Source organism: Selaginella moellendorffii, unplaced genomic scaffold (assembly GCF_000143415.4).
Source record: "Selaginella moellendorffii unplaced genomic scaffold, v1.0 SELMOscaffold_0, whole genome shotgun sequence".
Taxonomy (NCBI): domain Eukaryota; kingdom Viridiplantae; phylum Streptophyta; class Lycopodiopsida; order Selaginellales; family Selaginellaceae; genus Selaginella; species Selaginella moellendorffii.
In genome coordinates, this window is record NW_003314261.1 from 1455906 (window position 1) to 1482966 (window position 27061).

Below are 27061 nucleotides of genomic sequence, written 5' to 3' on the forward strand. Positions count from 1 at the left end.
CACAAGAATATTATCCTTATATACTTTCAAATTTAAGATTATTTAGTAAGAATGAGTTACATATGATTTTAAGAATTGATAAATATAAATTAATTTTTCCTCACAGCATTACTATATGGTACAGAAAATTATTAGCAAGAAAAGTATAGAGAATACTAAAATCCCTTAGAGAGGAGTCTTTAATTTTACTTTATTAATTACATTATAATAATTATATATTATATTATTTATATTTAATTTCTTTATTTTCAGTATTTCTTTTTCCAAATGAACATCCATAAAACTGTAGTTACCATAACAGAACGAATGTTATTAATCATGGTGTCATTGCTTGTTATAAAGCTGTATATTTGCAAATAAATATCTATAGTTGAATTCCTATATAAGAGTTGAATAGGGAATAATACAATATGATACACATCAAGTAATAAATAACTTAATTTTAAATATCCAAATATACCATCTAAAAACCAGTCACTATGAGTTCATACTACAATATCATTTATAATTAAATCACCTGATAATGTAACTGGATTGTAAAGGCCATACTTTTTTATAATATTAATCTCTGTAAAACAAGTACATTAAAAGTAAAAAAATGTTACGTGTATTTACCTGTTATATTGTGAGGTAATAAATCCCCTGGTTGCTCATCCAAAGCTAATAATATATCAGCTAAAGTAATATCATTTACATATTTATAAAATATTGATTTTGAATCTAAAATAGAGTATTAGAATAGTAATTAAGAATTCTTACTTTTAGTTGGTATGAAATACAATGTGGATAAGTCAATACTCTTATTATTCTCAGTATTAATATGGATAAATTCATCATAAGCCACAATATCTTTATGATATCAGCTTGCCATCTCTATTTCAAATTGAAACCTAATTACAATAGTTAAAATTAAGATTAAGTGACCAAGGTCAATAATATTACAGACCTTATCTCCTATAGAAATATCCTTTATTTTTCGTCTTTTACCATTAGAAAGTCTTAAGATAGCATCCTCGATATTATAATTATGAATTTATATGATAAAGTAAACCATACCTGGAAAACATTTTTTGTTTTTAACACAATTAGAATCTTTGCAGTGATGACCTGAAATACAATCTGAATCTTTTGTACATGGATCAAGTTGAGATTTAGTAAAGGACATAAGACATATAATTAAAAACCCATAAATAAAGAAATTACTCATTTCTTAAGTGTATAAGAAAATTATTACAAGATAGAAGCCTTATATAAAGAATATATCATTAATTTTCGTTTATATTCTTGTAATTTTTTTCACTAAGTCAACTTCATTGTCGTATCAAAACTCCAAATATTCAAGCATATTCTAGAATATTTTTTAATCTAACAGTTATGATTTTATCCATTAAACTTACTCAATGTTTACTGCTATATTACAAATGACATCCCCTCCTTTTCCACATACTATGAAAGTCCTAGCTAATATATGTGACCAAAATAGGTGTATCATAGTGTAGTGATGTTTATATTTATAAAAAGTTTTAACACAAGAAGAGTAGTGTAGCTATACTCCTAGTTGATTGCTCAACTAGCCAAGATGTAACAAGCCAAGTGTTGGTGATCACTATCCCAGTTATATACAATAAGCCTACTAATGTGAATTTTGGATTTTATGGTTTTTTTTATGTTAAATGCAAATTAGTGTATGGTTATCCATGTGGTAACTTTTGTATGTAAAAAATTATGTGAAAACTATATAGAGTGAAAAATAACCATATGATTATATAAGAAAACAAGTATTAATCTCCTCTGGATATCCTTCAATAGTGAGAAAAAAGCTTTAAAATATATATGGAACTTTTTTTTTCTGCTTCTTTCATGTTTTATGGTAGTCAACTAGAAATTACAGCTTTTGGAATTGTACGAGAAGTGTGTAAGGAATGTCCAAAGAATGAGAAACTGTACACAAATAATGTATAGTTTGGAATTATTTTTGGTTTGCTTAAGCAGGGACTGAGATGGTAGTGAATATACCTAGAATATTCTTGGATATTCTAGGATATTCTACCATCTAACAGTTATTATTCATTTAAATTAATCTTGTATTTATAAATTATACACTTATTTATAATTTATAAAATTTCTTAAGCATTTCTTAGTATATTTTATTTTATTCTACCATCTAATGGTTGATATGCAATAAGATTAATCATGTGTTTATAAATTAAAAACATGCTTATAATTATAAAACTTATTTAATTGATTGGATTAATAAGTAAGAATAACACTACTATTAAGCAAACCAAACATTATTACATGCAATGCATAGAAATTTATTCACTGAGACATTGTTTAAAATGATTATCCAAATAGTTTTCTAGATCTCGTACATTATATAGTTTTTTATATAGATTATAATGTGATCAAATATTCCTAGCACAGACCATTTAATCCACACTAGAGCTGAATTCTTTTCATGCCCAATTCCCATAATTTTCCATTATAAAAGTTGTACAATGATATCTTTACTTCTTGTTGCCAAAACTATTATAAGACCATAGCAATCAGTTTCAAGTTGCAAAAAAATGATTTCTTTAACTTATGCATGCTTAAAAAGTTTTTTCTTGTCTATGTAAGTAAATAAAAGATTTAACATCACTCACCAAGAATTGCACGATGGATCTTCTATATATATAAGTTAATCCAACTTAACCAAGTAAGTTAACTAACTTAACAATTGGATCCAACTTAACCTTGATAACATTGGCAATCCTTCTGTTTGCATGTGAATTTATTTATGTGCATTTGTGCAATCTTGGCACCATATGTCAATTCTTCTAATCTTAGTTAATTAAGAATTTCTCACTAGCTTTTCTTCTTAGCACAGACAGGTCATAGAAGATAGGTTTTATCTCTATGATTTAATAATTTGTTATGCATTGCATGTAGCAATGTTTGGTTTGCTTAATAGTAGTGTTATTCCTACTTATGATCAAATAAAAGTTTATAATTATAAACATATTTATAATTTATAAACACAAGATTAATTTTATTGCATATCAACCAATTAGATGGTAGAATAAAATAGAATATACTAAGAAGTGTTTAAGAAAGTTTATAAATTATAAATACAAAATTAATCTAAATGAATAAGAACCGTTAAATTGTAGAAAATCCTAGAATATTCAAGTATATTCTAGGTATATCCCAGTCCTAGATTTGCTTAAGCAAACCAAAAAGTTCCAAAAATCTATTTTTTGCCTCTCTTGCCAAACTACACTACTATAAATGGCATATATTCCATAAGAGGCCAGGAATTTTTTACCTTTAACTTTGTCAACATAATTCCAGTGATATACTGGTGGGGGGAGTTGTTTCCACTCATCACCTTTTTAAATGCAAATGAGATTGTAGGCATTACACAAATCAATCTTGTAACATTTGTTTTATGAAAATAAATTTAAACAAATCTTTAAATCTTAGCAACCTTGATGAGATCAAGAGGTGGTAACTCCTCATCCCGTTATCCTTCATGAAGGGATCAAGAGGTGGTAGCTCCTCGTCCCGATCTAGCTTTTATCCTTCGTGACGGGATCACCCAATCGTCCCCGTTTTGTTCCTCCAATCCTTGAGTTGGATCCGGGCACGGCTTTGTTCGCCAGCAAGCATAGTAAATCCCAGCAAGAGCAACAGCTAGAGCAGCCATGGATCCTACAACAATACCAATTGTCTCGCCAATCCTGTAATGCTTTCCCAAAGAAGAAGTCGCAGTGACGTTACTGCTAGAACAGTTTGCTCCGCAACATATAAAGTCAGCCATTGGTGTGGAGAACTCCTGTCTTGGACAGATTGGAGTCAGCGAACCAGCAAAATCACACCCTGTGGTTGCCTCTAGAACCTGTGAAACAAAGGATTATAAATAAGATCATTCTCTGGAAGATTGTCAAAGCTTACTGGGTGAGAACTTTTCAATGTGAGAGGTTTTTGCTCTAGAGATGGACCCGGGCTTCTCTTAGAGACAGCCTCTTGAACGACTGCAAGACCCAAGCTGTTGATGAGATCGTCGGTGACAATATCGATGCAGGCAACTCCGATCAATCGTTGGGTGGCATCAAAAGCTAGAAAACAAAGTTACAATACCCAGAAACACCGTTTTCGTGGTTTTCTTTTTACCTGGCAAGATCGAGCTTGTAACATTGCGACCACCTGAATCAGCATATAATGGCACCCACACTGGCTTTCTGTTGACACTGCTAAAACGGAGCCAAGCTAAATAGTCCAAGTAGCTGCGTATCTTCATGAGAGGATTGGTTTCATCTTTTACTGCTTCGAAGCTTATGTTGAGGCTGAATTGCATTCTCTGGAAAGTTTCATCGTTGGAAATGTAGAAACCAATCCTGTACACGAAAACGACAACGTTTTTCTCGTTAAGCTGCTTGAAGATTGGATCTAAATCCGTCAGGTTGACATGGTTGGCAAATTGGCCATCTGTTAAGAGGAGTATAACCTGGAAAATTGTTGCAATTAACTAACGAAAGAGCTCGAGTTTACGTACATTCAAGTTTGAGCTTGAGTTGAAGAAGTCAAGAGCCCCGACGAATGCTTTCTTAATATCGGTTTGTAATTTGTCCGCTCTTGCATTGCTTATTGCGTTTTTGAGAGCTGAGATTCCAGCATGATCGAAGGATGTCTCCAAGCCCTCAAGTGAAACCGAGACCTGGAAAATGAAAACTCATAGAAATTAATAAATAATAGGATGAGATACTTACTGGTTTTCCTCCAAATGGTTTGCCTCCATTCATATCTGACACAATTACTTGGTCCCCATTGGTAAGAGTGTCGAGAAGCTCGTCCAGAATCCCCTTGGCCACTGCTAGGCGGCTTTGAGATGACAAAGGGCCGATGGAAATGCTCATGGACGACGATGTGTCTAAAACAATGTAGAGTGATTTCACCACCGCCAAGGCATGCACATACCATGGCCTTTTCCTTGGATCATAGACTTTGCATTGATGATCGTCGGTATAGTCCTAAACCATAGTACAGATGGAGATTAAATAAAATCATGGAGCTTACCCTGCCTGGATAGATGTACAAGTATCCTTCGGCGCCTCCAAAAAAAACCCAGCCATGACAGACTTTGCTGGTGCTTTTCCATGCGAGTTGAAGTTTACGATCCAGGGACTTTTGGGCACAGATAGCAATCTTAACATCAGTGTCACTCTCCAATGCCGATGGTGAGAGCCTGTGAAAACCCCAAAGAAGTTCTGTGACAGATCAAAAATGGAGAGAACCTAATGTATGATCTCTTGCTCGAGACGCTCAAGCTCTGGCATGTCCCATTAGTCGGAGTGGAGCAATCTAGATTATGACCCACATTGACGCACGAGAGAGATTGGATCTCATCCCTGGACTGCGGTCTACAAGTGTGCCTTGAGCAATTTTCGATTGTACATTGGGATAGAGATCCTGAGACGAGAAACGATCAATCAATAATACTAGCATTCTTGTGCAGCTCTTTACTATACCGCAAGCATTCTCCCGATTTGAAATGGCCTGCCTAGCAATCTCTTGTACCTGGAACGCTGCTTCATCCAGCACGGCTTCAATGTCGCCCAGGGAATGCGCATGAAGGTACAAAAGTGCCACAAAAACTAATCTGGAAAGAAGAACCATTGCTCAATCTTTCATCTCATGTGTGATTGTTTGAAGAACATCCTTTCTGCCTGTTAGAACTCGAAGGCAAGGAATTAAGCGAGTGAAGGAGACCCGAATTTAATGCCATTAATGAAGAAACAGGACCGACAAAATCAGCAAAGTTTTTAAACGACAGTGCATATTCCGTGTCTAAGTTAAGAGATTCTCGAATATGCTTACTCTAATAATCTTTCTATTATTACTGCTCCACTTGTACCTTATAAATGGCGGGAAATGAGCCCTAGGGCGGCGGACAAAACAAGTGAGGCCACATTTCTTTTCTCTTCTTTGATGCTGTTTAGGTCAGTCAATCGCTACAGTGTCGCCAATGGATCGCTCGCCAAAGCAGCGCTGCGTTGAATTCCTGATTAGTCCTCGATTTGCCTCAAATGTGCTGGTTTTCGTCCTGGCAGTGACAGCCGCAGCGTCTGGGTTCATCGCCAATCTCACGCGCAATCTCAAGGCGGCGGGCGCTCCTACAATCTTCTCGGAGATCTCCGAGTATTCCAACCTGGTAAGGTGGTTCTTTCTTTTGCATCATCGGCTCACAAAATTTGTTCTTGGCAGAGAATTTTGAGGCAGGCAATTGAGAGAGCGAAGCTCAGGGATTTTATGTCCGACCATGAGAAGTGCCTCACTCTCTTTGCACCAACAGATAGTGCTTTCGAGAGTGTTTTGCACAAAAGGCTTCTTCCGTGCGTTACAAACCACTACAACGTGAATCGTTGTTTGTCTCTCGATCAGCTCCTCTCTTCTACAAGCCTCAACAAGTTGCTTCTAAATCACGGTGGTGTTTTCTTTTCGTCCTTTCTCATGCTCAACTCTTCTTTCAGTGGTCGATGGTAATTTGTCACTGGATAGTTCTGCAAAGGAGTCATTTCTTCACTTTCTCGGAGACTCTGTGGAAAAGGTATGGATTTTTCCTTTGCTTTTGTGGTTGGAGTAAGTGTTGCTTCTGATTCTCAGCTCGTTAAGAATGAGACTGGCCATGCAAGCATTGGAAATGCTGCTGTTATCGTGGCAAACGTACGTGTTGGAAACGGAATGATGCATCTGATAGATAATGTATTGGGAAGCGTTGATCCGGAAAGTGGTTTATCCTCCGATGTCTCGCTGGATGCTGAGGCTGTTTTAAGCGCTCTCAAACTCACAGATGCCGACTTTTTCAACGTTACAAAGGTTGGGAATCAATATCTTTTATTTTCTGGCTAACGTTAACTGGTTCTACGGCACAGAGGCAAGAAATGGCCGAAGGAGCCAAAGCCTTGAACATTCCTGGCTTTCAAAAGAATAGGAACCAGGTTGGTTATCCGGATGGCGGACTAACGAATGCCCCCGTGCTAGTCTTTGATCCAAGTATGAACGAGGCAGACTTTACGGGTCCGGACACGAAGTTTTCCTACCCTTCACTTGCTGCAGGCATTACTCGGCCTTCTACAGACGAGGACCTCGCTTTCATGACCGTAAGTTCTTGCAAGAATGTTCTGGTTTCCATCTAACAGCGTGTTTTCTTTTCTTTTTGTACAAGATTCTCGAGCTCGGGGCACTCCTCAAGAGCAAGAAGGTGACCTCAGTGGAACTTGTGAAAGTTTTTTCTGAACGCCTGAAGAGGTAATCCGAACTCTTCTACGAAGGCTAGACAATGAAGTTTCTTTTGCTACACAGGTATGACAGTACTCTCAAAGCTGTTGTAACATATACAGAGGAGCTAGCACAAGAGCAAGCGTTAGCGGCTGACAAACTACTACAGCAAGGAACTTATCTGGGTTAGCAGTTCTTTTGCGCATGGAAGAAATAGTTAACTAACTCGTTGGCAGGACCATTGCACGGAATTCCTTATGGTTTGAAGGACATAATTGCGGTTCCAGGGTACAGAACCACTTGGGGAAGCACAAGTTTTAAGGACCAGTTCTTCAACGAGGAAGCATTTGTTTATACCAGGTTTGTGATCAGTCTTGCATTGCTGTTAAAGCAAAGAGTTTTGGCAGACTCAAAGAGGCTGGAGCTGTGCTAATAGCGAAACTGGCTACTGGTTCCCTTGCTTACGACGATGTCTGGTTTGGAGGTCGGACAAGAAATCCCTGGAATATTGAGGAATTTTCAACTGGATCTTCTTGCGGACCTGCCGCGGCCACATCTGCTGGTTCGTTGAGTTCGGTGATTTTGCTGGTTTTAGTTTTTTTTGCTTTGCAGGAACCATTCCTTTTGCTATTGGATCGGAGACAGCAGGCTCAATATCTTATCCTGCTGCTCGAACTGGAGTGACGGCCTTCAGGCCAACATTCGGAATGGTGAGCCGATGGCAAATTATGAGCCTATCAGAGAGCCTGGTAAGTATACGTGCTTGTGTGTGTATGTTTTTTTTGTTTTCGGTATTCTAAGTTGGTGTTTGGCAGGATAAGATCGGTCCGTTTAGTAGAAGCATCGAGGATTGTACTATCGTGCTAGATGTACTACGTGGAAAAGATCCTCGCGATCTCTCCTCGAAGAACATCAAGCTAAAGGATCCGTTCTCGATTGATGTGAAGAAGCTGACTGTCGGCTATTTGCCGGATGCAGAGATGGAAGTAAGTGTTCCAAAGCGTTTCGTTAAAAACTTTCTATGTTTCCCAGGTGGTGCGTATCTTAAAAGAGCAAGGTGTGAAGATGGTACCATTCGATCTAAAATACAGCGTCGACTCCGCGCAGCAGATTCTGAACTTCACCATGGATGTCGATATGCTGGCACATTTCGATCACTGGCAGCGCGCTGGCCTGGACGACGCGTACGAAGCACAGGATCAGTGGCCAGTTGAGCTCCGACGAGCGCGTCTCATCTCGGCAGTCGATTACATCCAGGTAGACAAGAACTCCCCTTCGTTCTTCTCGTTTTCTTGTTGTAGCTTCTAACGTATGAACTTTCGCAGGCACAGCGAGCACGTCACAAGCTCATCTCCGAGGTGCTAGAAGCGCTGAAAGGCATCGACGCATTTGTAGGAAACGCTACAGACTGGGAGAAAGTTGCCGTGGGCAATCTCGTGGGAATGCCAGTGGCCATCATCCCAGCCGGCTTGAAAAGCATTCAAAATCCACCGCCGGAAGGAACTCGGCGGAGAACCACAGTGACCGCGGGGATCTATGCCCGACCATACGGCGACTCGGAGGTAAGCAAACAGATCTTTCCAGAGACCATTTATTTATATCGTGAGAGCTTCACAGGTTTTGGCACTGGCAATGGCCTTCCAGAAAGTCACAAAGCATCACCTCCAGCGCCCACCGGTCGACAATGTCAAGCCATAGTTTTGTATGAACGAGAACAAAGTTCTCCCAAGCTCTCAGCTTCCTCGGTAAGTCGTGAAGCTGAAGGGCGACAGCAGCAAAGGGACGTGAAAGTGCTGGAACTCCTGTGGCGGCTTGATGTCAAAGATGATGCAAACGTAAGGATAGAATGGCCCAGCGCCGGCGCTGCTCGCCGTGGAGGAGAGATACTTGCCAGTGTTGAAAGTCAGCCTGTAAACTCCAGCGGCGACTCGCTCCGAGGCTTGCATTAGAGGACCCGAGCGCCCATCCTGGTTTGTCACCGATGTTCCCAGCGGCATCCAAGACGTGTCCTCGAGACGCTCCAGCGAGATTTCCAAGCCGGCAGCTGGTCTTCCCAGCGAAACGTCCAAGACGTGCGTTGTGATTGGGGGGCGGAGAGATGGTTGCGGCTGCTGACCAGAGACGTGAGCTTCGATCTTGCTGAGCCGTCCGTCAGCTTTTGCGTCACCTATAGGAACAGGCACGGCGAGTTTAGTTAAGAGAATGTGGTACGACACTCGAAGCGAAACGAAGAAACAAAAATCTATGTTACCAGTCCGAAAAGTACCAGATTCTTCGCGGCTTAGAGGAGAGCCGAGAGGTTTTTCATGATCAAGTCTCTGCTCCGAAAGGCTCAACTTGGAAGTGTTCTCGTCACCGCCTAGAAACAAGAGGCAAATCTCTAGCTGGATCTGGTTCTCGAGAAAAGATAAAAGACTAGTACATTACCAGGAGCAGTGTTCTGTGAGACGAGCTTTGACAACCGTAGTTCTGTGATCTTTTGTTGTTCGTTTGCAGCAACTTGGAGCTCAACCAAGGGTCTATTTGTGATTCGTCCCTTGAGAAGTAAAACAAAGCTCAAAGCAAAGATCAAGGAAAGAATAGCACACCTTGAGAAGCTGCAAAATTTCCGAGCTACTCTTTCCAGTTGCACAGACAAGGAACACGAAGCCAAATTTTGATTCGTAGAGCCGATTCCACTCGGCTAGATCCTAGAACGTCATATAAGTCCCTATCAAGCTAGCCAACAAAGGATACGAAGAAAAAAGATAGAAAAAGAAGAAAGATTCTCACTACCTTGAGTGCTCGATCATTTGCACTGCTCAGTGCTGTAGCTTGCTCCTCGGCACACCAGCTAAAAAAGATACAAATAAAAGGGATAAGAAAGAAATTTCACGCATTACTCTGTTGTGGACTTGCTGCTGAGCGCTCCAATCCTTGGATGAGCTCCAAAAGCTTCCAGCCATCCAGGAACATCCACCTGCGCTGATAATCCTCAAGATCTCGCCCAAAGGATCGAGCACAGACCTGATTCCACCATATCTGCCGCGACATCTCGATCGCCTCGGCGAGATTCTTGAAAGGCCCGACCTTGGCCATCTCCTTGGCGAATTTGGAGCTGCCGCAGCACGCGATCCAATCGCTCTCGGAGAAATGCATCGCGACAGCCTAGCCAAAATTTCGAGGGTTTAGGTTTTCACATATTTTGCTAGATACCAGAATGACACGTGTCGCGTCGGTATTGGCGCCAGCGGGTTAAAGGTTCTTCGTTTTTAAACTGTTTGGCTATAAACCCTAGGAGGGAAAAATCAGTGTGCGGAATCGCTAAAGATGGACAATCTCGAGGTGGAGGAGAGGATCAGGGAGCTGAAGGCGCTCCAGATGCGCCAGGATCTGGTCCGGGTAGAGAACACGATGCTCACGGAACACCTTGCGGTAAGTGATCTTGAGATTTGGGAGAAGTAAATGCCGATTTCCTGCCCTACATCTCTTGCTCCAATGATCTTGTCTTGAGAATGCTTGGTTGCAAACGTGAAACGAGCTGCTTATCATCTATTCTATCTATGTAATGATCTTGCGTTTGAGATTTGGATTTCCTGCCGAAAGTTCTTTCTCCAATGATCTTTTCTTGAGAATGCTTGCTTGCAAACGTATGAAGAGCTGCTTATCATCTATTCTCTCTTTTTTGTTTCTTCCTCGAGATTGATCATGTCTAACTTCAATGTGGTTTTTTGAGCAGCGTGTGGTGGTGTCTTGGAAAGGAAGCATGGAACTCCACCTGGAGAAAGCCGCAGAGGAGCGTGAAAATAATGGATCGGACTCGACTTCACGGAGCAGCCTATCATCCAGAGGCTCCTCTCCGAGCTCCGCGAGAAGTACCGTGAGGTTTACCGCGGCGGCGGGGCCAGCAGTAGCACCCGAGGCGCCAGTACCGATGAGCATGGAGGAGAAGTGTGAGATTGCTGAAGAAGAATGCCGGTTCCTGGAGCAACACCTTGACAAGATGCGCAGTGAGAATGAACGAGTTCTTGATGACTACCGGGCGATACTCAAGGAGGCAAAGATGGCCATCGCCGAAGTAAGGAAGGAAAAGTCCGACTTTTACAGAGATGTTCTGCTGCTGGCGCAACTCAATCCAGCTAACAAGTCGTATTCACAAGACATTCTCAGGTAAAATTTGGAATCTTTTCTAACTTTTCTCAGCGAGAACCACTCTAAAGATTGAATTGTTTGCTACAGTTTTATTGAAGAGAAGCTTCGAAAGCGGGTGGTGGTCAGGAACTCTATCAAAGCGAAGAACAGCAGCTTACAGGCAGAAATAACGGAGCTTGAAACTCAGTTTGCCTCTAAGAAGGACCTCAAGGACATTCTGCACGTTGTGGATTTCGACCAGATCAAGATTCTAAACCACGAGCTTAATAGTCGTACGAGGGAACGAGATAATGGAATACAAAGCCTCAAAAGTGTGATGAAGGGCTCTATGAAGGTATGTATGGATGTTGGAATAGTGTTCTTCCGCACTTGCTTCTGGTTCCCAGGCTATGAATGAAACTCAAAAGGAGCTAACAAATGCATATGATAGAGGAATTGAGCTCAAGAACTGCCTTCGGGATCGAGTGCCGGTTATAAAGTCTGCCAAGGACAACATTGTCACAGAAAAATCTCAAAGAGTACGTATTTTGCGAGTCCTGTTCTTTCTAAAGCAACACCTTTCAGATGAAGCTCCACGAAGCTGTGTTAACCGCTATCCAAGACCAAGACGGGCCTGTTCAGCCAACCGCTATGGACTATATGCGGACACAAGACAAAGCTGGGAAGCTCTGGAAGGATATTAGGAGATGGGAAGTCAAAGTAAGCTTTTTCCATAACTTTCTCGCCTGTACACAACAAGTATTTGTGTTCCCAGGTGGAAGTCGCGACGCTTATGTCTCAGGAACTCGAGAAGAGCTTGGCGTTCATGCAGGGTGTCTCAGCTTAAAACTCAGGTTAGATTTCTTTTTTCCTTCTCGTTAGCAAAGATGTCAACATTGAAATCTGTTGGGTTTCACCCTCGCAGGTTCGAATCCTGCTGTTGACGATGGTAAAACAATTCCTCTTGTTACGTGACATCTTTCTTCTGTCAAAGTGGATGTTGCTGTACGAAATGATTCTGCCACTGACGTTTATATTCAAAGAAAGATATGTGACAGAGGACCGAGGATGATCTCAGCTGCCACTATGTGACAAGATTCCCGAGGTAAAGCTATATGCACCTTTGCTTTTCTTTCATTCTATTCGACCTACAGGTAAATCATTGAAACAAGTGATGTTCTCCAAGACTTACTTTCTCTGGTGTGTGTTCCAGGAACATCTATACATTATCTTCACCCCAGGGGCCGCAAGAAAGCTCGAGGCACTCGCTCAGGCCGCTCTGGAAAAGAATGAGCAGCAAAGGACGACTCCCAGCGATCGTTGCCGCCGCCATGTCGCTGACAGTGCTCGTAAGTTTCCAGAAACCACAGGCCTCGCTCGTGTTCGTTGCCGGCCAGGTGATAACCAGATGCAATCCATCGCTGGGAAGCTCCGACTGCTCCACGGACACTTGCTGCGGCCAGAATGGCTACTGCACAGGCTCGAATTGCTGCACGACTCGGAAGTGTCTCGAGTACTACGCTCCTCCAGGCTACTATGACCGCGACTCTCACGACCACGATCACGATCAAAGCTTGTCGGGCAAGAAGAGCTTCGGATGGTGGGTTCAAGCGGCTGCTGGGCTCACCGGCTTGATCCTCATCGTTATACTCATCTGCTGGTTCCTCTCGGTAAGCAAAGAGGCGGATTTTCTAGAAAAAAAAAAGAAAAATCTCTCTTTTCTTAATCTTCGTCATCTTTGTGTTCTTCCAGAAATGCCTATCAAAGTTCTGATCATGATCACCCAAGTACTACCTTTTAACATTGTAAAAAACAAAACGATGAAGAACGTAGAAGAGAGAAAAATATTTCCCAAGTGATGTTTCTTGTGTAATAATTGCTACAGTTACTTTGCCGCCCCGTGATCCTCGTTTTCGTAGAAAAAAGATCTGCTCGAGAAACGCGGTGTGTAAGAATGGCGCACGTGGCAGTGGGCTATTGGGTGGACAGTTACACGCCACAGCCGTTGGATCCAACTGGAGAGCTCTATTTGTTCGCGGCCCATCATGGGCTTCTGTCCCCGACAGTACCTTTAGGGCTCTTCGATTCGATTGCGTTGGGGGGAGAGAGAGGGCTGTGCTACCGCCGGGGCTGTGGCGTGGATCCATCGATCAATCATTCGCTAGCAGCAGCAGTAGCGGTAGCAAGCCCACATTCTTTCCAAATTCGATCTTTTTCTGGGCGGCGCCCGGATTGTTTCGCGCAGGAGGGGATTTCTAGGGCTCTAGCGCCATGGAGTGTGATGCCAAGCTCCTGGATCGAGTCCCCACCGGAAAGCCCCCTTTCTCGCTGGGCGACATCAAAAAGGCCGTGCCCAAGCACTGCTTCCAGCGATCGCTGCTGCGATCCTCGGCGTACCTCCTGGCGGACCTCCTGGGCGTCGCGATCCTCTTCTACCTCACCAGGTTCGTGGAGATCGTAGCGCCGCCGGGGATCTTCCAGTGGATGCTCTGGGGGGCTTACTGGATCGCGCAGGGCTGCGTGGCTACCGGATTGTGGGTCATCGCCCACGAATGCGGCCACCGCGCATTCAGCGACTACGCGGCCGTGGACAACGCGGTGGGATTCGTGATCCACTCGTGCTTGCTCGTCCCATTCTTCTCGTGGAAGTACAGCCACGCCCGCCACCACGCAAACAATGGCAGCATCCATCGCGACGAGGTGTTCGTCCCCAAGGAGAAGGATGGCCTCAGCGCATTGACGCCATTCCTCCAGCACACTCCCGGCCGGATCTTCTCCATCATCTTCATGCTCACGCTCGGCTGGCCGAGCTATCTCCTCCTCAACGTCTCGGGCCGGAAGTACCCGCGCTTGGCCAGCCACTTCGATCCAAACTCCCCGATCTTCAACCGGCGGGAGAAGCTCCAGATCGTGGCCAGCGATCTGGGCTTGCTGGCGGTGTCCGCGGGGCTGATCTACCTGGGCTGGAGCGCGGGATTCGTGTGGCTGCTCAAGGTCTATGGCGTCCCTCTCATGATCGTCAATGCATGGCTCGTGACGATCACGTACCTCCAGCACACTCACGTCGCGCTCCCGCACTACGCGGACTCGGAGTGGGATTGGATTCGCGGCGCGCTCGTCACGGTGGACAGGGATTATGGGATTCTCAACACGATCTTCCACCACATCACCGACACTCACGTCGTCCACCATTTCTTCTCGAGCATGCCGCACTATCACGCCCAGGAGGCCACCGCGGCTGTGAGATCGGTGCTTGGGCGCTACTACTTGTGCGATAAAACTCCAGTCCTGGTTGCGATCTGGAGGGAGTACAAGGATTGCGTGTTCGTGGAGCCGGATGCCGCTGGAGAGGGGATCATGTGGTACAAGAACAGCTTGAGCTCTTGAAGAAGAGCCCATCATCTATGATTATCTACAGGCTTAAGTGATCGATTACTCAAGAAGGATCGATCATTGAAAGAAATCCTTAAAAGAATCCAATTGTCTTTTGGATCTATTCGGAAAATCTTGGTCCTAGAAAGATCTTGTTAAGCTGAAAATCTTGATCCTGAGATTTTGTTCCGAGTATTTCAATCACAGGTGAGATGATTGATAGAGCTTCTTCTTCATGTCCTCTTGTTTACAAGGAGTAGCAGAGCTCCAGCAGCGTTTAAAGCTCAAGGAAGTTGACAAGGCCAACATCCAAAGTGTCTACGCCAACCTTGTCAAAACTTGCATCGCCACCAAGAATTTGAAAGAGGGCAGGCTCTTGCACTCCTTGATTCTCAAAAGCCAGCTCAAGGACGATGCCTTTCTCGACAATCTGCTCATGGACATGTACGGGAAATGCGGCAGCCCCGAGGAAGCGCGCACCATCTTCGACAAGATGGAGAACCCTAATGTGTATTCGTGGAATATCATCGTTACCGCATATGCCCAGGCAGGGCATCTTGACGACGCACGCGCTTTGTTCGATAAGATGGAAGACAGAGATGTGGTGTCGTGGAATGGAATCATTGCGGCCTACTCCCGGCAAGGTCGCGTGCGAGACGCCAATGAGCTCTTTCAGAAGATGCCGGCAAGGAACACAGTGACTTACACGACAATGCTGTTGGGATATACCGAGCATGGGGATCTTGCCAGCGCAATGACGCTGTTTCGCGAGATGCCTTTCCAAAACGCTGTGTCGTGGAACACTATGATCGCGGCGTATGTCCGCCGTAGCGATGTGGCCTCGGCAAAGAAAATGTTTGAAACGATGCCAGCGTGGGACGTCATCACCATGAGCGCTATGATCGCGGCATATGCCCAGGCAGGGAATCTGGAGGAATCTGAGAAGCTCTTTGCGGAGATGCCGGAGAGGACCATCGTGTCCTGGAACTCGATGATCACGGTCTACGCTCAAAAGGGCCTACTGCAAAAAGCAAAGAGAGTGTTTGACTCCATGCCCGACAAAGATGTCGCCTCGTGGAACGCAATCATCAATGCGTATGCCGCGAGCGGGCATTTGGAAGAGGCCAGCCGCGAGTTCCGCCACATGCCACGACGCGACCTCTGGTCGTGGAATATTATGGTCCGCGCGTGTTCCCTAGACGGAGACCTGGAGACCGTCAAGTCAATGTTTGACCGGATGCCGCAGCGGAACGTGGTCACGTGGACCGGGATGCTGTCGGCATATGCTCAGAATGGGCATCTGGCGGAAGCTCGCGCCATCTTCGACTCCATGCCCGACCGAGATCCGGTTGCTCACAATGCGATGATTCAGGCCTACGTGGCAGGCGGGCGTTTGGAAGAGGCGGAGCTCCTGTTTGAGCAGCTGGAACACAGGGACGTGGTGGTCTGGAACACAATGCTGGCGGCTTACACGCCGGCCAGCATTGACCGCGCCAAGAAGCTGTTTGACGCGATGCCTGTGTGGAGTGTTGTTTCCTGGACGACGATGATTGCCGGGTACGCGCAGGCCGGTCAGCTCCAGACCGCCAAGTCAATGTTTGACTCTGTGCTGGAGAGAAACCTGGTGTCGTGGAACGCGATGATCCAGGCTTATTGCGACAGCGGGAATGTTCCACAGGCCAAGGCCATGTTTGATGCCATGCCCGTGAGGGACATGTTCTCGTGGAGTATTATGCTGTCGGGATTTGCCACGAATGGGGAGTTTGATGGAGTGGAGCGAGTCTTTAACTCCATGCCTGAAAAAAACATAGTGTCATGGACGGCGATGGTGTGGGCGATTGCGCAAAACAAGGGAGTGGAGGAAGCAAAGGTTTTGTTCGACAAGATGCCCGACTATAGTGTCGTGGCACTCAATGCAATGGTGGCGGCATATGCCCAAAATGGGTATATCCAGGATGCCAAGCGAATGTTCTATGCCATGCCCGCGCAGGATGTAGCGTCTTCCAATTGCCTCGTTGCAGGGCTCTCGCAAGATGGGGATATTGATGGAGCTAAAAGGCTGTTTGATCGCATCCCCAAGCACGACCTCGTTTCATGGAGCACAATGGTTGGAACATTTTGCAACTATGGCTACAGTAGCGAGTGTCTGGATCTCTTCCGAGCCCTTGAAGCTGAGGGCATCGAGCCTGACGAGATCATATTCGTGTCCACCATCAAGGCTTGCAGCTTCAAAGGTATGGTTGAAGAGGGCTGGAAGTTTTTCCGCTTGTTAACCATGGATCATAAGCTCAAGACGATCAAGGAGCATTACACTGCAATGGTGGATGTTTTGGGACGAGCGGGACGGTTTCAAAGGGCCATTGACCTTATAAATTGCATGCCTTTTGTTCCTGATGTTGGAGAGTGGGGCTCTCTGCTTGGAGCGTGTGTGATCCACCGTAACATTGAGCTGGGACAATATGCGGCTGAGCGTGTCTTTGATCTGGAGCCTGGAAACTCAGCTACTTATGTGCTGCTTGCAAATCTCTATGAGGGAAAAGAAGCTCTGGCTGGTAAGGCATGCCAGAGATGACTATGAGGACATTATAAATTTCTTTGTTTCCTCTTGCTGACGACTTTTTATTCAGCATGGCTATTATTACATGTTTAAGAAAGTAGGAGACCTGGCCAATGTCCTTCATTTGGCATCACTGATTAACATCAGCTTTCAAAGTAGCAATGGCATAGGTCATTGTTATTGATATCACACATGATGTCTGATGTGATTCTTTATGCCAAAATTTGAAAGGTTTATTTCCTTTTTTTTAGAAGGTTTTTTTTTTCTTTTCATATGAAAAGGTAGAAATAAAATTTGTTTTTCAAATGAAAGATAAAAGACAAAAAAAGCTTTCATTCTATTTAATTAAGTAATATATCACCACTTTTTTTATTTTTCATGTTCATTCACACATTAAATGCTTTATCCCAAGAAGTAAATGTAGATTATATGATCTTTTGTTTGAATATAAGAAGTCAAGATACCCACAATGCCTCGTTGTGTTATTAGGGATACAGGACGGACCTATAAAAGAGCTAAGTGAATGAAAAAAACAATAAATAGTATGCTACTGTCATATGGCGTGTTGTCAATGAGAGTTCCTCCAACTCCTCTTCACGAAAAGAATTCACCTGGAAAATTATGGAACCTTTCTTTGAATGTATTTAACTTTTTAGCTTCTAAACAAATATTTACATTTGATAACTAAGTAAATTTGGAAAATAAAAATGTCTTAAATGTATAAAGAATTGAAACTATATACCATTAGAATTTCTTTGATTTTCTTTTTTTTTTCCCCATAGATATTGTAAAGTTTATATGGATTTCCAATACATTCAAAAGCTTGAAGAGCTATTGGAAAAAATTATATCTTCTTTTTGTTTGATTAGTGAGAAAGGACAACATACATGCAACTTTTATATGATCATCTACATATACTATTATGAAATAATTTTCCATATTATAGACTTAGTCTTCCAAAACCTAATAGTTTTACATACCTCTGAAATTAGGTGGTTTCAAGGGCTTGAGGCAATTATAAAACTTTATCATCCTTAAAGTTTGAAGAGGAGTTTGGTTTCTTAAGTTTAGCTAATTTTGTTGCATCAACTTTTTTCTTTTTCTTTTTGTTCTCCTTCAATTTACAAACTTCTTACAAATTCTCAATCTCAATATCTTGAGCTATACACTATAGCACTATAACCTTAAGCTTTTCCTCTTTTGATTTAACCTCAGCCTTTTCCTTAGCATTTTCAAAATGAGTTTCCTCCTTTTGATTTGCTTGTTTAGAGGTTTTAGCACCATGTACAATTTCTTTTTGCCATCTTATCAATTACATATATACATTTATCAATAAGTGAATATGCATATAAGATTCTTATTGGATGATGCAATCTAACTAATCCTACACATGTCACTTTGAATCTATTACAAAAGTCTTTACGTATGCAACTAGAGTTAAAAATTCCGACAAAAGTTGGATAGAAATCATTGAGATAATTTTGATACCAAATATAGTGCACTTGAATTTAAAGCCAAACTTTTAAGCCTATTGCCCTATAAAATAAAAGTTTGGTATGCACTTAATATCCTTTATGAGCACCAACTCCTTATATTTAGCATATGTATGCAAAACAATGTTAGACAAATGCAATTTTGGCATACCAATGGCTTAACATGAGGAGGAGGGTACCCACCAACTAGAGCAATATGAAGCTTAGGCTTAGACTTAAGTTAGACGTAAAACAAAGAGCGACACAGCCTAATAGGAGCTAAATTAATGTCTCAAATGGGCAACTATGTTTTCAACCACTATCTCTATTATACATTTGAAACTACCCATAACACCCACCTCCCCCTTTTGAGGAATGCATGCTTTGGGCTTTACCCCAATCTCAAAAGTTAATCTTTAGGGCAACCTTGACAATTTACTAAATATGGAATGGTGTAGGATCAAAACCATGAGATTTAATACACTTTCTACATTCCATAAATATGCCTCTTGAAAAAATTTAGACACTTACCATAGTATATAGAACCAAAATAGGACCAACACATGAGCCATGATAACAAGGGTGTGTTATAGACATGGTAAATTATCATGTAGCAATATTAAAGGTCTAAACTCAATATCATAAGGGTTCTTAATATTAGTAAGTGCAAACCAATGGTTTGAGTTTCTCAAACTGAGCTAAGTATGCTCAACAAGACATATATAGGATTTTCTACTTTATGTTTATTTGATTTAAAAACACATATATTAATCAGTTTCTTAATTAACTTAAGTGAGAACTATAAAGAAAATAATAATGATATCTTACTATTGTGGCAATAAAGAGAGAATGTCTGTAAGGATTGGTTGAAAAGTATAATTTGATACTTGAAATCACATTCACAACAAATATGCTCTATAATCTAGTGTTATATATTTGTCATCTCTTAGAAGTATATTCATTATTATTGGCTATGACAAGAATCAAATTGCAAACTTATATTTATCTGTTATGCCATTTGAGATTAGTATGTATGTATACCCAAAATAGATTTATAGACTAGTTTAATTTCTAGACAATGAAAGTTATATCAAATTTAATGTTGGAGCAATCTCCACTTATAACCTCAACATATTATTCAACTAATAACAATTTGTTAATTTAGAGTAAAATGTTAGTATGCAAGCAAAACTGATGGCAATTCAACTTCCATAGCTTTTTTAAGTTATGCTCCAAATCACTATGTAACCTAACTAATATTCCACTCTGACTTTTTGTATGGGCTTGAATAAAGTTTTTCTTATTAAGATGCCCCTTTCTTGTTTCTTCACCCTTTCTAAAAATAATGATTATGTTATTCAAGATTTTTAACATCAACATATTTAACAATATTGATCTAGAGTTACCACCATCAATAAATTGTAGTAATGATGCTAAGGCTCTAAATCTACATCTACCTATATATTAGAGTTTTTGATAGTCACCATTAATATTTCATGGGATAATGTAACCCTCAAGGAATATTTCCCACTTGGCTTTCATGACAATGTAAAAAATCTCATGCTTTCTCATTTAAATCCAACATCTTCATGACTACCATTGATTTTACTATTCATTGTGACAATTGATTGCAAAAAAAGCAATTAAAATATCATCATTAAACTTTTGTTTTATAACCCCAATAACCATAATCTGTCTAATAACCCCAATTAGCATATGAACAAGGTGCAATTTTAATGGAGATTGGAGCTACATCTCAATAATGTCTTTCCAAGGCTGAATAAAAATATTAAATTGAAAACCACCTTTACATATATTATCGTGATGCAAACCACTTTTGAAAGCAATGTCCTCATCTTCATGCTCACCCTTAGGCTAATACAACAAATGCAACACTTGTGTTTCTAGAAAACAAAAAATGTTTAGTCTAATTAAAAATTGTTTGACTATACCAAGTATATATACACCATGGATCTACAGAAATTTAACTCCATTATGATAATTTTAGAAGTATTAACTAAAATACTTCTTTAGTGATTGACATCTGGAATGATTGTAATTTGGATTGTATATTGATTTTATTACTTTTTAATATATAAATTTATATACATGATTAAGAGAATTAATCAAAATCCCATTATAATATAGTTTTGGAAGGGTCCGAGGAGTAAGATTACAAGTTTTCTTTTTGAGGAGATCTCATTGGAACCACCCAGTCCAGTTCTTGAGGTTGGTCATTATCACTTCCAGTTGCTGGAGCTTTGTGGCACTTGCGACACAAAAACGCGGCAGAAACGAAGAAGGCACAAGTGGTGACCACTCCGCCCACAGCAATACCAGCACTTACTTTTCTCGTTAGCTTCTTTGCGGGATGAGGAGGAGAAGCACTGGCTGTAACAGCACAAGCTCCACAACATATAAACTCCCTCATGGACGTGGAAAAGTCGCCTCTTGGACAGATTGGAGCCAGGCTGCCATGGAAGTCACAGCTGATAGTCGCATTGGCGAGCTGCAAAATCAAATTTCTCTCAACTGAAAAACAAAACAAAAGTTCCAAAAATTTGTACGTAACTGTCAGAGCGAGAGGAAGAGGCTTTTGCTGTGAAGGATCAAAGTATCGTTTAGATATAGCTTTCTCAACTGTAGGCTGGCCAAGCTCCGCGATTAGCCCATCAGCAAGAACATCTATACGTGCAACTCCAATCAACTGTTGATTTGCATCAAAAGCTGCATGAAATTAAAATAATTACTAAGAAGAAGCAGAGTAATAAATAATAGTACTATACAAACCTGGAAAGATGGAAGTTGTCACATTGCCAAGGCCAACAGAATCGGTATACAAACTCGCCCAAACTGGTTTCTTGTTGACAGCAACAAAGCGAAGCCATGCAATGTAGTCGAAATAGCTGTGGACCTTGAGCAGCGGGTTTTTGTCGTCGTTGATGACCTCGTAGCTCATGTTGAGGCTGCTCTGCATGTGCTGGAAAGTGGCATCGTTGGTTGTGAAGGACCCGATTCTGTAGACAAACACTACAACACCTCTCGCGTTCAGCTGTGCCAAAACTGGGCTCAGTTGGGTGAAGTTGAAATTGCCAGGGGTGACAAACTGTCCATCTGTGAAGAGGATTATGACCTGGGATTTGGAAAGTTGAAGAAACCAATGTGATTTCTTGTGATTATCACACGAAAAGCATCTTACATTCAAGTTGGAGCTGGTGTTGAAGAAATCAAGTGCTGCTTGCAGCCCGTTCTTTATGTTACTGGCTGAGTTTGTAACACTTGTGTTGCTTATGGAATCTTTGAGGGAAGAGATTCCAGCCAGATCCAAAGAGGTTTCCTGGACGCCAAGAACTACGGAAACCTGGATTTCAGAACCTCATGATCAGAAGTTATCCTAGTCTCTGATGAAAAACATAACTGGAGCTCCGATTTTCTCACCACCAATCGTTGACACAGCCACTTGATCTCCATTCGTGAAGGTGTTTAGCAGCCTTTTAATGATGTTATTTGCAACATTAAAGCGGGTTTGGGACGATAAAACTCCAGTGGGATTGCTCATGGAAGCGGAGGTGTCCAAGAGAATGTAGAGCGATTTTTGGACCGCCAAAGCATTGAGAAACCATGGCCTGAGTCTTGGATCGTAAATATCACACTGCCAACTGTCGACATAGTCCTGTCAATATGAACACATTTATAAGCTCTCGCTTGCAGGGAAGAAATGCTTAGTGTGCACTTACCCGGCCTGGGTAAACATACAAGTATCCTTCAATCCCTCCAAAGAATGCCCAGCCAAGGGAGAACTTCCTCGTGTTATCCCAGGCCTGTTGTAGCTTCTTATCTAGAGATTTCTGAGCACACAAGACCGTCTGAAAATCTCGATCTTTCTCCGGAGCATCGGGTGGGACTCTGGATGATCATATCAACATCTCAAGTCAAAGCTGTAAATTGACAAACTAAATACCTGAGATATGTTCTTTGACTTGAAACGCTTAAGCTCTGGCAAGTTCCATTTGCCTGTCCATTGTGGAATACTCCAAAGCAAGAGAGCTTTTGGATCTCATCCTTGGATTGCGGCCAGCAAGGGCGCCTTGTGCAAGTGTTGAGTGAGCAATCCGCTAGACTTCCTGTGACAATGCTCTACAAAGTTGTTTGAGTCTGAGCTTCAAGAGCTTACCACAAGTACTGGCTCGATTTAAGATTGCTTGATTCGCGATTGCCTGGACCTGGAAGTCGGTCTCGTCCAGCACCGTTTTGATGTTATCTTGAGCGTTTGCTAGCAGCAAAGACAAGACTCCTAAAAAGGCGGATCTAAGCAAGAGATAGTCCTGCATTCGCTCAAACCTGCAAAAGTGGTGGCGTTGATTTTCTCAAGCTCCTGGAAGCAAGCGAACCAACATCTTGTTGATTTTTATGCGACCAGATCAAAGCTAGCCCAAACCGTGTGGACTTACGTATTGCCAACATCACCCATTCTCATAGGAGACGAGGCAACTTCGGGTTGGAGCTTCAATTGACTTCAACAGACGTCCATTGATTTTTAAAGGGACGAAGTCATTGTTGCTAATAAGTTTAATCGCAGGCTCGGCCAAGTTTCTGTTGTACAGGAAGCAAACGAAGCAAGACTCTCTTTCAACCAGTTATGTTTGGTGACCAATTTTCTTTTCTGTGGCGATTTTGGCAGATCCGGACCAGTCTTGTTCAGCCCCGATGGGAGTTTCACTCGTGGTAGGCGAGGGGAATTTGCAGCACTTACAAGAAAACTACAGCAGAAGCAAGAACTGCCGCTCCCACGCAAATACCAGCAATGCCACCAACTGCCAATAATCGCCACACATGAAATATGTGGTCAGTGTCAAAAAAATCTCTTTGCAGGCAAAACAGTTGATAATAGTTCCATTCGAGACCTGCTGGTAATGTCAGCGACAAGTTCTCTGGTTGGGTGAGAGGGAGAGGCTTTACATTCTCTAAAGAATAGAAGCTCCGTGTAGACACTTCTTCTTGAACAACAGCTCTGCTGAGCTTGCTGATAAGCTTCTCAGTAGTAATGTCAATGCATGCAACTCTAATCAAATGCTGATTTGCATCGAATGCTACAGCAGTAACCGCTGCAGTTTGATCACATATCTTGGTGACGATCAAGTGAGAGCCAATGCCTTCCACTGGGATAAAGGTATTGTCGCTTAAATGAAGACCAGGTTTGCCAATGCTTAGTTGATAACACTCTTTTTATTGCCCAAAAGATTAGTATAACTAGAGTCTAGGAGCTATGCTATAATTGCCTTTGCATTGTAAAACTCCTCATCAGCCTTGCTAGGTTTTGGAGCAATGGAATCTTGAGTTAGTGGCCCATCTCCAAGCAACAAGCATATTGATTCTTGGCAAGTCTGAGAGAGTTTTTCCCTTTTGCATATAGTTTTGCCACCTTGGCATCATTTGGAGCTTTTGAAGTGTATATAGCCTATAACATTTCCACTCTCTTGCTCCATATAGCCTCAATGTTTTGCAGACTCCTCGAAGCATTTGCCCAAGTCATCCTTGGTTGGAGAACCAAAATTGCAATTGCATTCTTCTAGCTAGCCAATAGGGACTTGTAGAGCTGCATATGTGAGATAGTGCTTCACCCTAGCAGCTGCAGGTTGTGTGAAGAAGCTCTTGAGTTTAGATATTACTATTTTTCTCTAGCCTAAGGGGGTGAATGTGTTAAGAGGGAAGGCTCTCGACAGTGGAGAGAACACTTTTTTATACTTTGAAATCCTGCTTGAATATCTCTTTTATGTGAACTCATTGCCTAGAAAATGAGGAAGAAGGGGAATATACCCTTGCACCTCACACTCCTAGAATATTCCAACAGTGGAATATTTTAAGGAATCTCGCTCAACTCTAAGCCATGGATGTTGAAGACATCCATCTAACTCTCATACGGTCTTTTTGATAAGTATTTGGTTGAGGTGGTGAATATTAGAGTGGTTTAGGCAAGATATAATATGATTAAAACACTTTTGTGGGATTTATGTGACAACACTTTTGTAGGGTTTATTATACAATAATTTTACAGAGTTTATGCAACAATAATATAATGACATATAACTATGAAAACTCTCTTTTATATATAACATGGCCTCAAGACATGCCTCTCTTTATTGTACTAGCAGTATGCTACAAATACATATGCATGGGAAGGGTGCTATGAGACATATGTCCAACCTCTAGCATGACTGTGAGGTGCAACATGACCTTGTGTTCAAACTCAAAACCTTTTGTACATGCAATTGCAAAGGTGTAGTAACTCCTAGAAAAAATAAACCACTAAATGCATTGACAATCAAGAAAGACCTTGCATGCGTACCTTATTAAGAGGGACCAAACTAGAATTTTGGTACACTTTATTATTATTTAGTGTGACAATGTCTTTCAAGGTGAAAGGCACACCTACACTACACTAAACATGTATTAGAAGTTGTAAATAAAATTCATGTCATCATCTTGTTTTGCACTTATTTTTTTAAAAATATTTTGCTAAGACAAGTGTAGTGCAATATCCATGTGTCCTTGTCAATGGGGCTTGTCATATTTATCCTCTAAAAAACTATAGAGATGTTAGTTTTGACATGCTAAAACATTGGTATAGAGTAATTCAAAGAGATTGGGTAATAAGAGGGAGGATTATGAAACTATAGTCTAATTTTGTGCCATGCAGATCCATAGTCTACAAATCTGCACCTTGAAATCATTATTGGTTGTAAGCTTTATATCTTATCCATCATTTCTAGCCTCGTATTTCTCTAGTGTGAGTGTGCCATCATTGTACCAATATGATGGACTTGAGCTGAACTTGAACTTGAGAGGGAACATATGACTTAAACTCCATAAAAAACTTGAGTTATCTTGAAATCAATTGAGATACACCATACTTACTTGTTCTCCATCTGTATAGCACATACAATTTCTTAGGATACAAAGAGTCCTTGAAGATGTATACTCCTGAATCCCATGGTGTCGTGAAATCAAGAGGAGCATACAATCTCCACTAACAGTGATATTGTTGATGCTATGGAATCCACTCCTCATTGCTGTGGCTAATCCCCTTCAACTGGGATCATTGTTTCCAACTTCCCATCAAGCCATGCAAGTGTATTATTGCTATGCCAATTCCACAACCTTATACCAATATAGATATACCTTTGTCTCTATCTATCTAAAGTTCATGACCAAAGGTGAACTACAAATCTGGGCTAAAGCTAGATTTCCATAGCAAGCTAGTATGATGTAATTTGTTATGCCCTTCAAAGCACTTCAAACATCAATTAATACCTTAAATATCAATTTGTAGTGTTCCGAGTGCCTTGATCGTGGTGAAGCCATGACCAAGGCAAGAAAAGAATCAGCCAACACAACCATATTATAAAAATTGGAACTTCAGTATATTGTCAATGTGTTCCATTGCCAATTGAACCTATGTGAACAATCTAAAGGTGGAGATACTTGTGAAGAATAATATCCTTTACATGTAATATAAGGGTTCTTGTCAAAATACATAATAAAGTGTCCTTTCCTTTGATCTCTTCATACCCAAAACTCCAAAACCTAAAATCAATCAAAACTCTTGAACCATTGGATCTTTATAAAATTTCATTAGTGTATTTTGCTAGTTTGTCCAAACCCTAGCCACCACCAAGGATAAGGACATCTTGATCTCTTGAATCTTGGCTTTAAATCACTTGTTCTATGTTTATTGTAAGTGATTAATTTTTTTATTCTACTTTAGTCACTTAATGATGCCTTTAACCACTTGGAGGAGTATCATTCACAACCTTTATAAATCTTTATTCCAAGTTGGGAAACTTGTTAACCCTCAAAGGTAATCTTAAAGCCACTTTGACTTTGCACTTAATTTACATGTTTGATTCTACTTCAAACACCCAAAGATACTATCAATATCTCAACTCATTATATTAAGGTTATGTTTGTTCTTTTATATCTCATTGGTAGTCTAAAACCACCTATACCATAGTCCTATCTTTCCAAAACTAGGTCATCTGTCCATATATAGTTATCCTATAACCACACTTTAACATCTTTAAGACACCCCTAGATATAAAGAACACCATCTCTCAATATCATTTTTTTAATCCTCACCAAATCCCAATGCTCACCAACACTGCCATTAAGATAGAGCATGATGGCTCAGCCACTAAATCCCATTAACCTTTGGGACTTCATCACTATGTGATTATACTCTTAGTCACTAGGCAAAGGGACCATTCTTCTTTTTTTTCACAATTTAAAACTT

The 27061-nt window shown here is 41.5% G+C and overlaps 7 protein-coding genes across 10 annotated transcripts; 4 read left to right on the plus strand and 3 right to left on the minus strand.

The window, feature by feature from the left end:
- Positions 1 to 3399: 3399 nt before the first annotated feature.
- On the minus strand, positions 3400 to 5695 carry LOC9633550 (voltage-dependent calcium channel subunit alpha-2/delta-4). Its single transcript, XM_024677844.1, has 8 exons — positions 5511 to 5695; positions 5277 to 5451; positions 5059 to 5227; positions 4752 to 5012; positions 4538 to 4699; positions 4156 to 4489; positions 3937 to 4100; positions 3400 to 3880 (listed from the first exon to the last, which is right to left on the minus strand). The coding sequence occupies exons 1-8, from the start codon at positions 5656 to 5658 to the stop codon at positions 3524 to 3526; spliced, it is 1770 nt and encodes a 589-aa protein (XP_024533612.1). The 5' UTR covers positions 5659 to 5695; the 3' UTR covers positions 3400 to 3523.
- Positions 5696 to 5963: 268 nt separating this feature from the next.
- LOC9633551 (glutamyl-tRNA(Gln) amidotransferase subunit A) lies at positions 5964 to 8989 on the plus strand. Its single transcript, XM_002960107.2, has 14 exons — positions 5964 to 6193; positions 6247 to 6466; positions 6513 to 6589; positions 6646 to 6858; positions 6915 to 7142; positions 7208 to 7290; positions 7345 to 7445; positions 7497 to 7620; positions 7668 to 7822; positions 7873 to 8009; positions 8076 to 8246; positions 8293 to 8517; positions 8586 to 8822; positions 8878 to 8989. Exons 1-14 carry the CDS (start codon positions 6008 to 6010, stop codon positions 8956 to 8958), a joined length of 2238 nt encoding a protein of 745 aa, XP_002960153.2. The 5' UTR covers positions 5964 to 6007; the 3' UTR covers positions 8959 to 8989.
- LOC9633552 (uric acid degradation bifunctional protein TTL) lies at positions 8824 to 10408 on the minus strand. Of its 2 annotated transcripts, none has more exons than XM_024674806.1 (6): positions 10267 to 10408; positions 10143 to 10219; positions 10036 to 10093; positions 9849 to 9950; positions 9688 to 9796; positions 8824 to 9619 (listed from the first exon to the last, which is right to left on the minus strand). In XM_024674806.1, exons 1-6 carry the CDS (start codon positions 10396 to 10398, stop codon positions 8994 to 8996), a joined length of 1104 nt encoding a protein of 367 aa, XP_024530574.1. In that variant the 5' UTR covers positions 10399 to 10408; the 3' UTR covers positions 8824 to 8993. The 2 variants fall into 2 exon arrangements, with proteins under 2 accessions (XP_024530574.1, XP_024530568.1); XM_024674800.1 differs by having other exon boundaries at positions 10033 to 10093.
- A 143-nt stretch (positions 10409 to 10551) lies between these two features.
- LOC9663134 (coiled-coil domain-containing protein 113) lies at positions 10552 to 13262 on the plus strand. Of its 3 annotated transcripts, XM_024671301.1 has the most exons (9): positions 10552 to 10674; positions 10979 to 11409; positions 11479 to 11725; positions 11778 to 11909; positions 11956 to 12090; positions 12146 to 12224; positions 12296 to 12524; positions 12584 to 13040; positions 13123 to 13262. In XM_024671301.1, the coding sequence occupies exons 1-6, from the start codon at positions 10570 to 10572 to the stop codon at positions 12215 to 12217; spliced, it is 1122 nt and encodes a 373-aa protein (XP_024527069.1). In that variant the 5' UTR covers positions 10552 to 10569; the 3' UTR covers positions 12218 to 12224; positions 12296 to 12524; positions 12584 to 13040; positions 13123 to 13262. The 3 variants fall into 3 exon arrangements, with proteins under 3 accessions (XP_024527069.1, XP_024527062.1, XP_024527074.1); XM_024671294.1 differs by having other exon boundaries at positions 12584 to 13262; XM_024671306.1 differs by having other exon boundaries at positions 12296 to 12475; positions 12584 to 13262.
- A 143-nt stretch (positions 13263 to 13405) lies between these two features.
- On the plus strand, positions 13406 to 14864 carry LOC9633553 (delta(12)-acyl-lipid-desaturase). The gene has a single exon (XM_002960109.2). It carries the CDS (start codon positions 13642 to 13644, stop codon positions 14755 to 14757), a length of 1116 nt encoding a protein of 371 aa, XP_002960155.1. The 5' UTR covers positions 13406 to 13641; the 3' UTR covers positions 14758 to 14864.
- Positions 14865 to 14977: 113 nt separating this feature from the next.
- LOC112342025 (pentatricopeptide repeat-containing protein At3g09040, mitochondrial-like) lies at positions 14978 to 17314 on the plus strand. Its single transcript, XM_024663436.1, has one exon. The coding sequence runs from the start codon at positions 14978 to 14980 to the stop codon at positions 17312 to 17314; it is 2337 nt and encodes a 778-aa protein (XP_024519204.1).
- A 3595-nt stretch (positions 17315 to 20909) lies between these two features.
- Positions 20910 to 23132, minus strand: LOC9663135 (voltage-dependent calcium channel subunit alpha-2/delta-1). The gene is made up of 8 exons (XM_024673301.1): positions 22946 to 23132; positions 22733 to 22895; positions 22509 to 22677; positions 22190 to 22444; positions 21971 to 22132; positions 21562 to 21904; positions 21344 to 21498; positions 20910 to 21280 (listed from the first exon to the last, which is right to left on the minus strand). Exons 1-8 carry the CDS (start codon positions 23100 to 23102, stop codon positions 20945 to 20947), a joined length of 1740 nt encoding a protein of 579 aa, XP_024529069.1. The 5' UTR covers positions 23103 to 23132; the 3' UTR covers positions 20910 to 20944.
- Positions 23133 to 27061: the final 3929 nt, after the last annotated feature.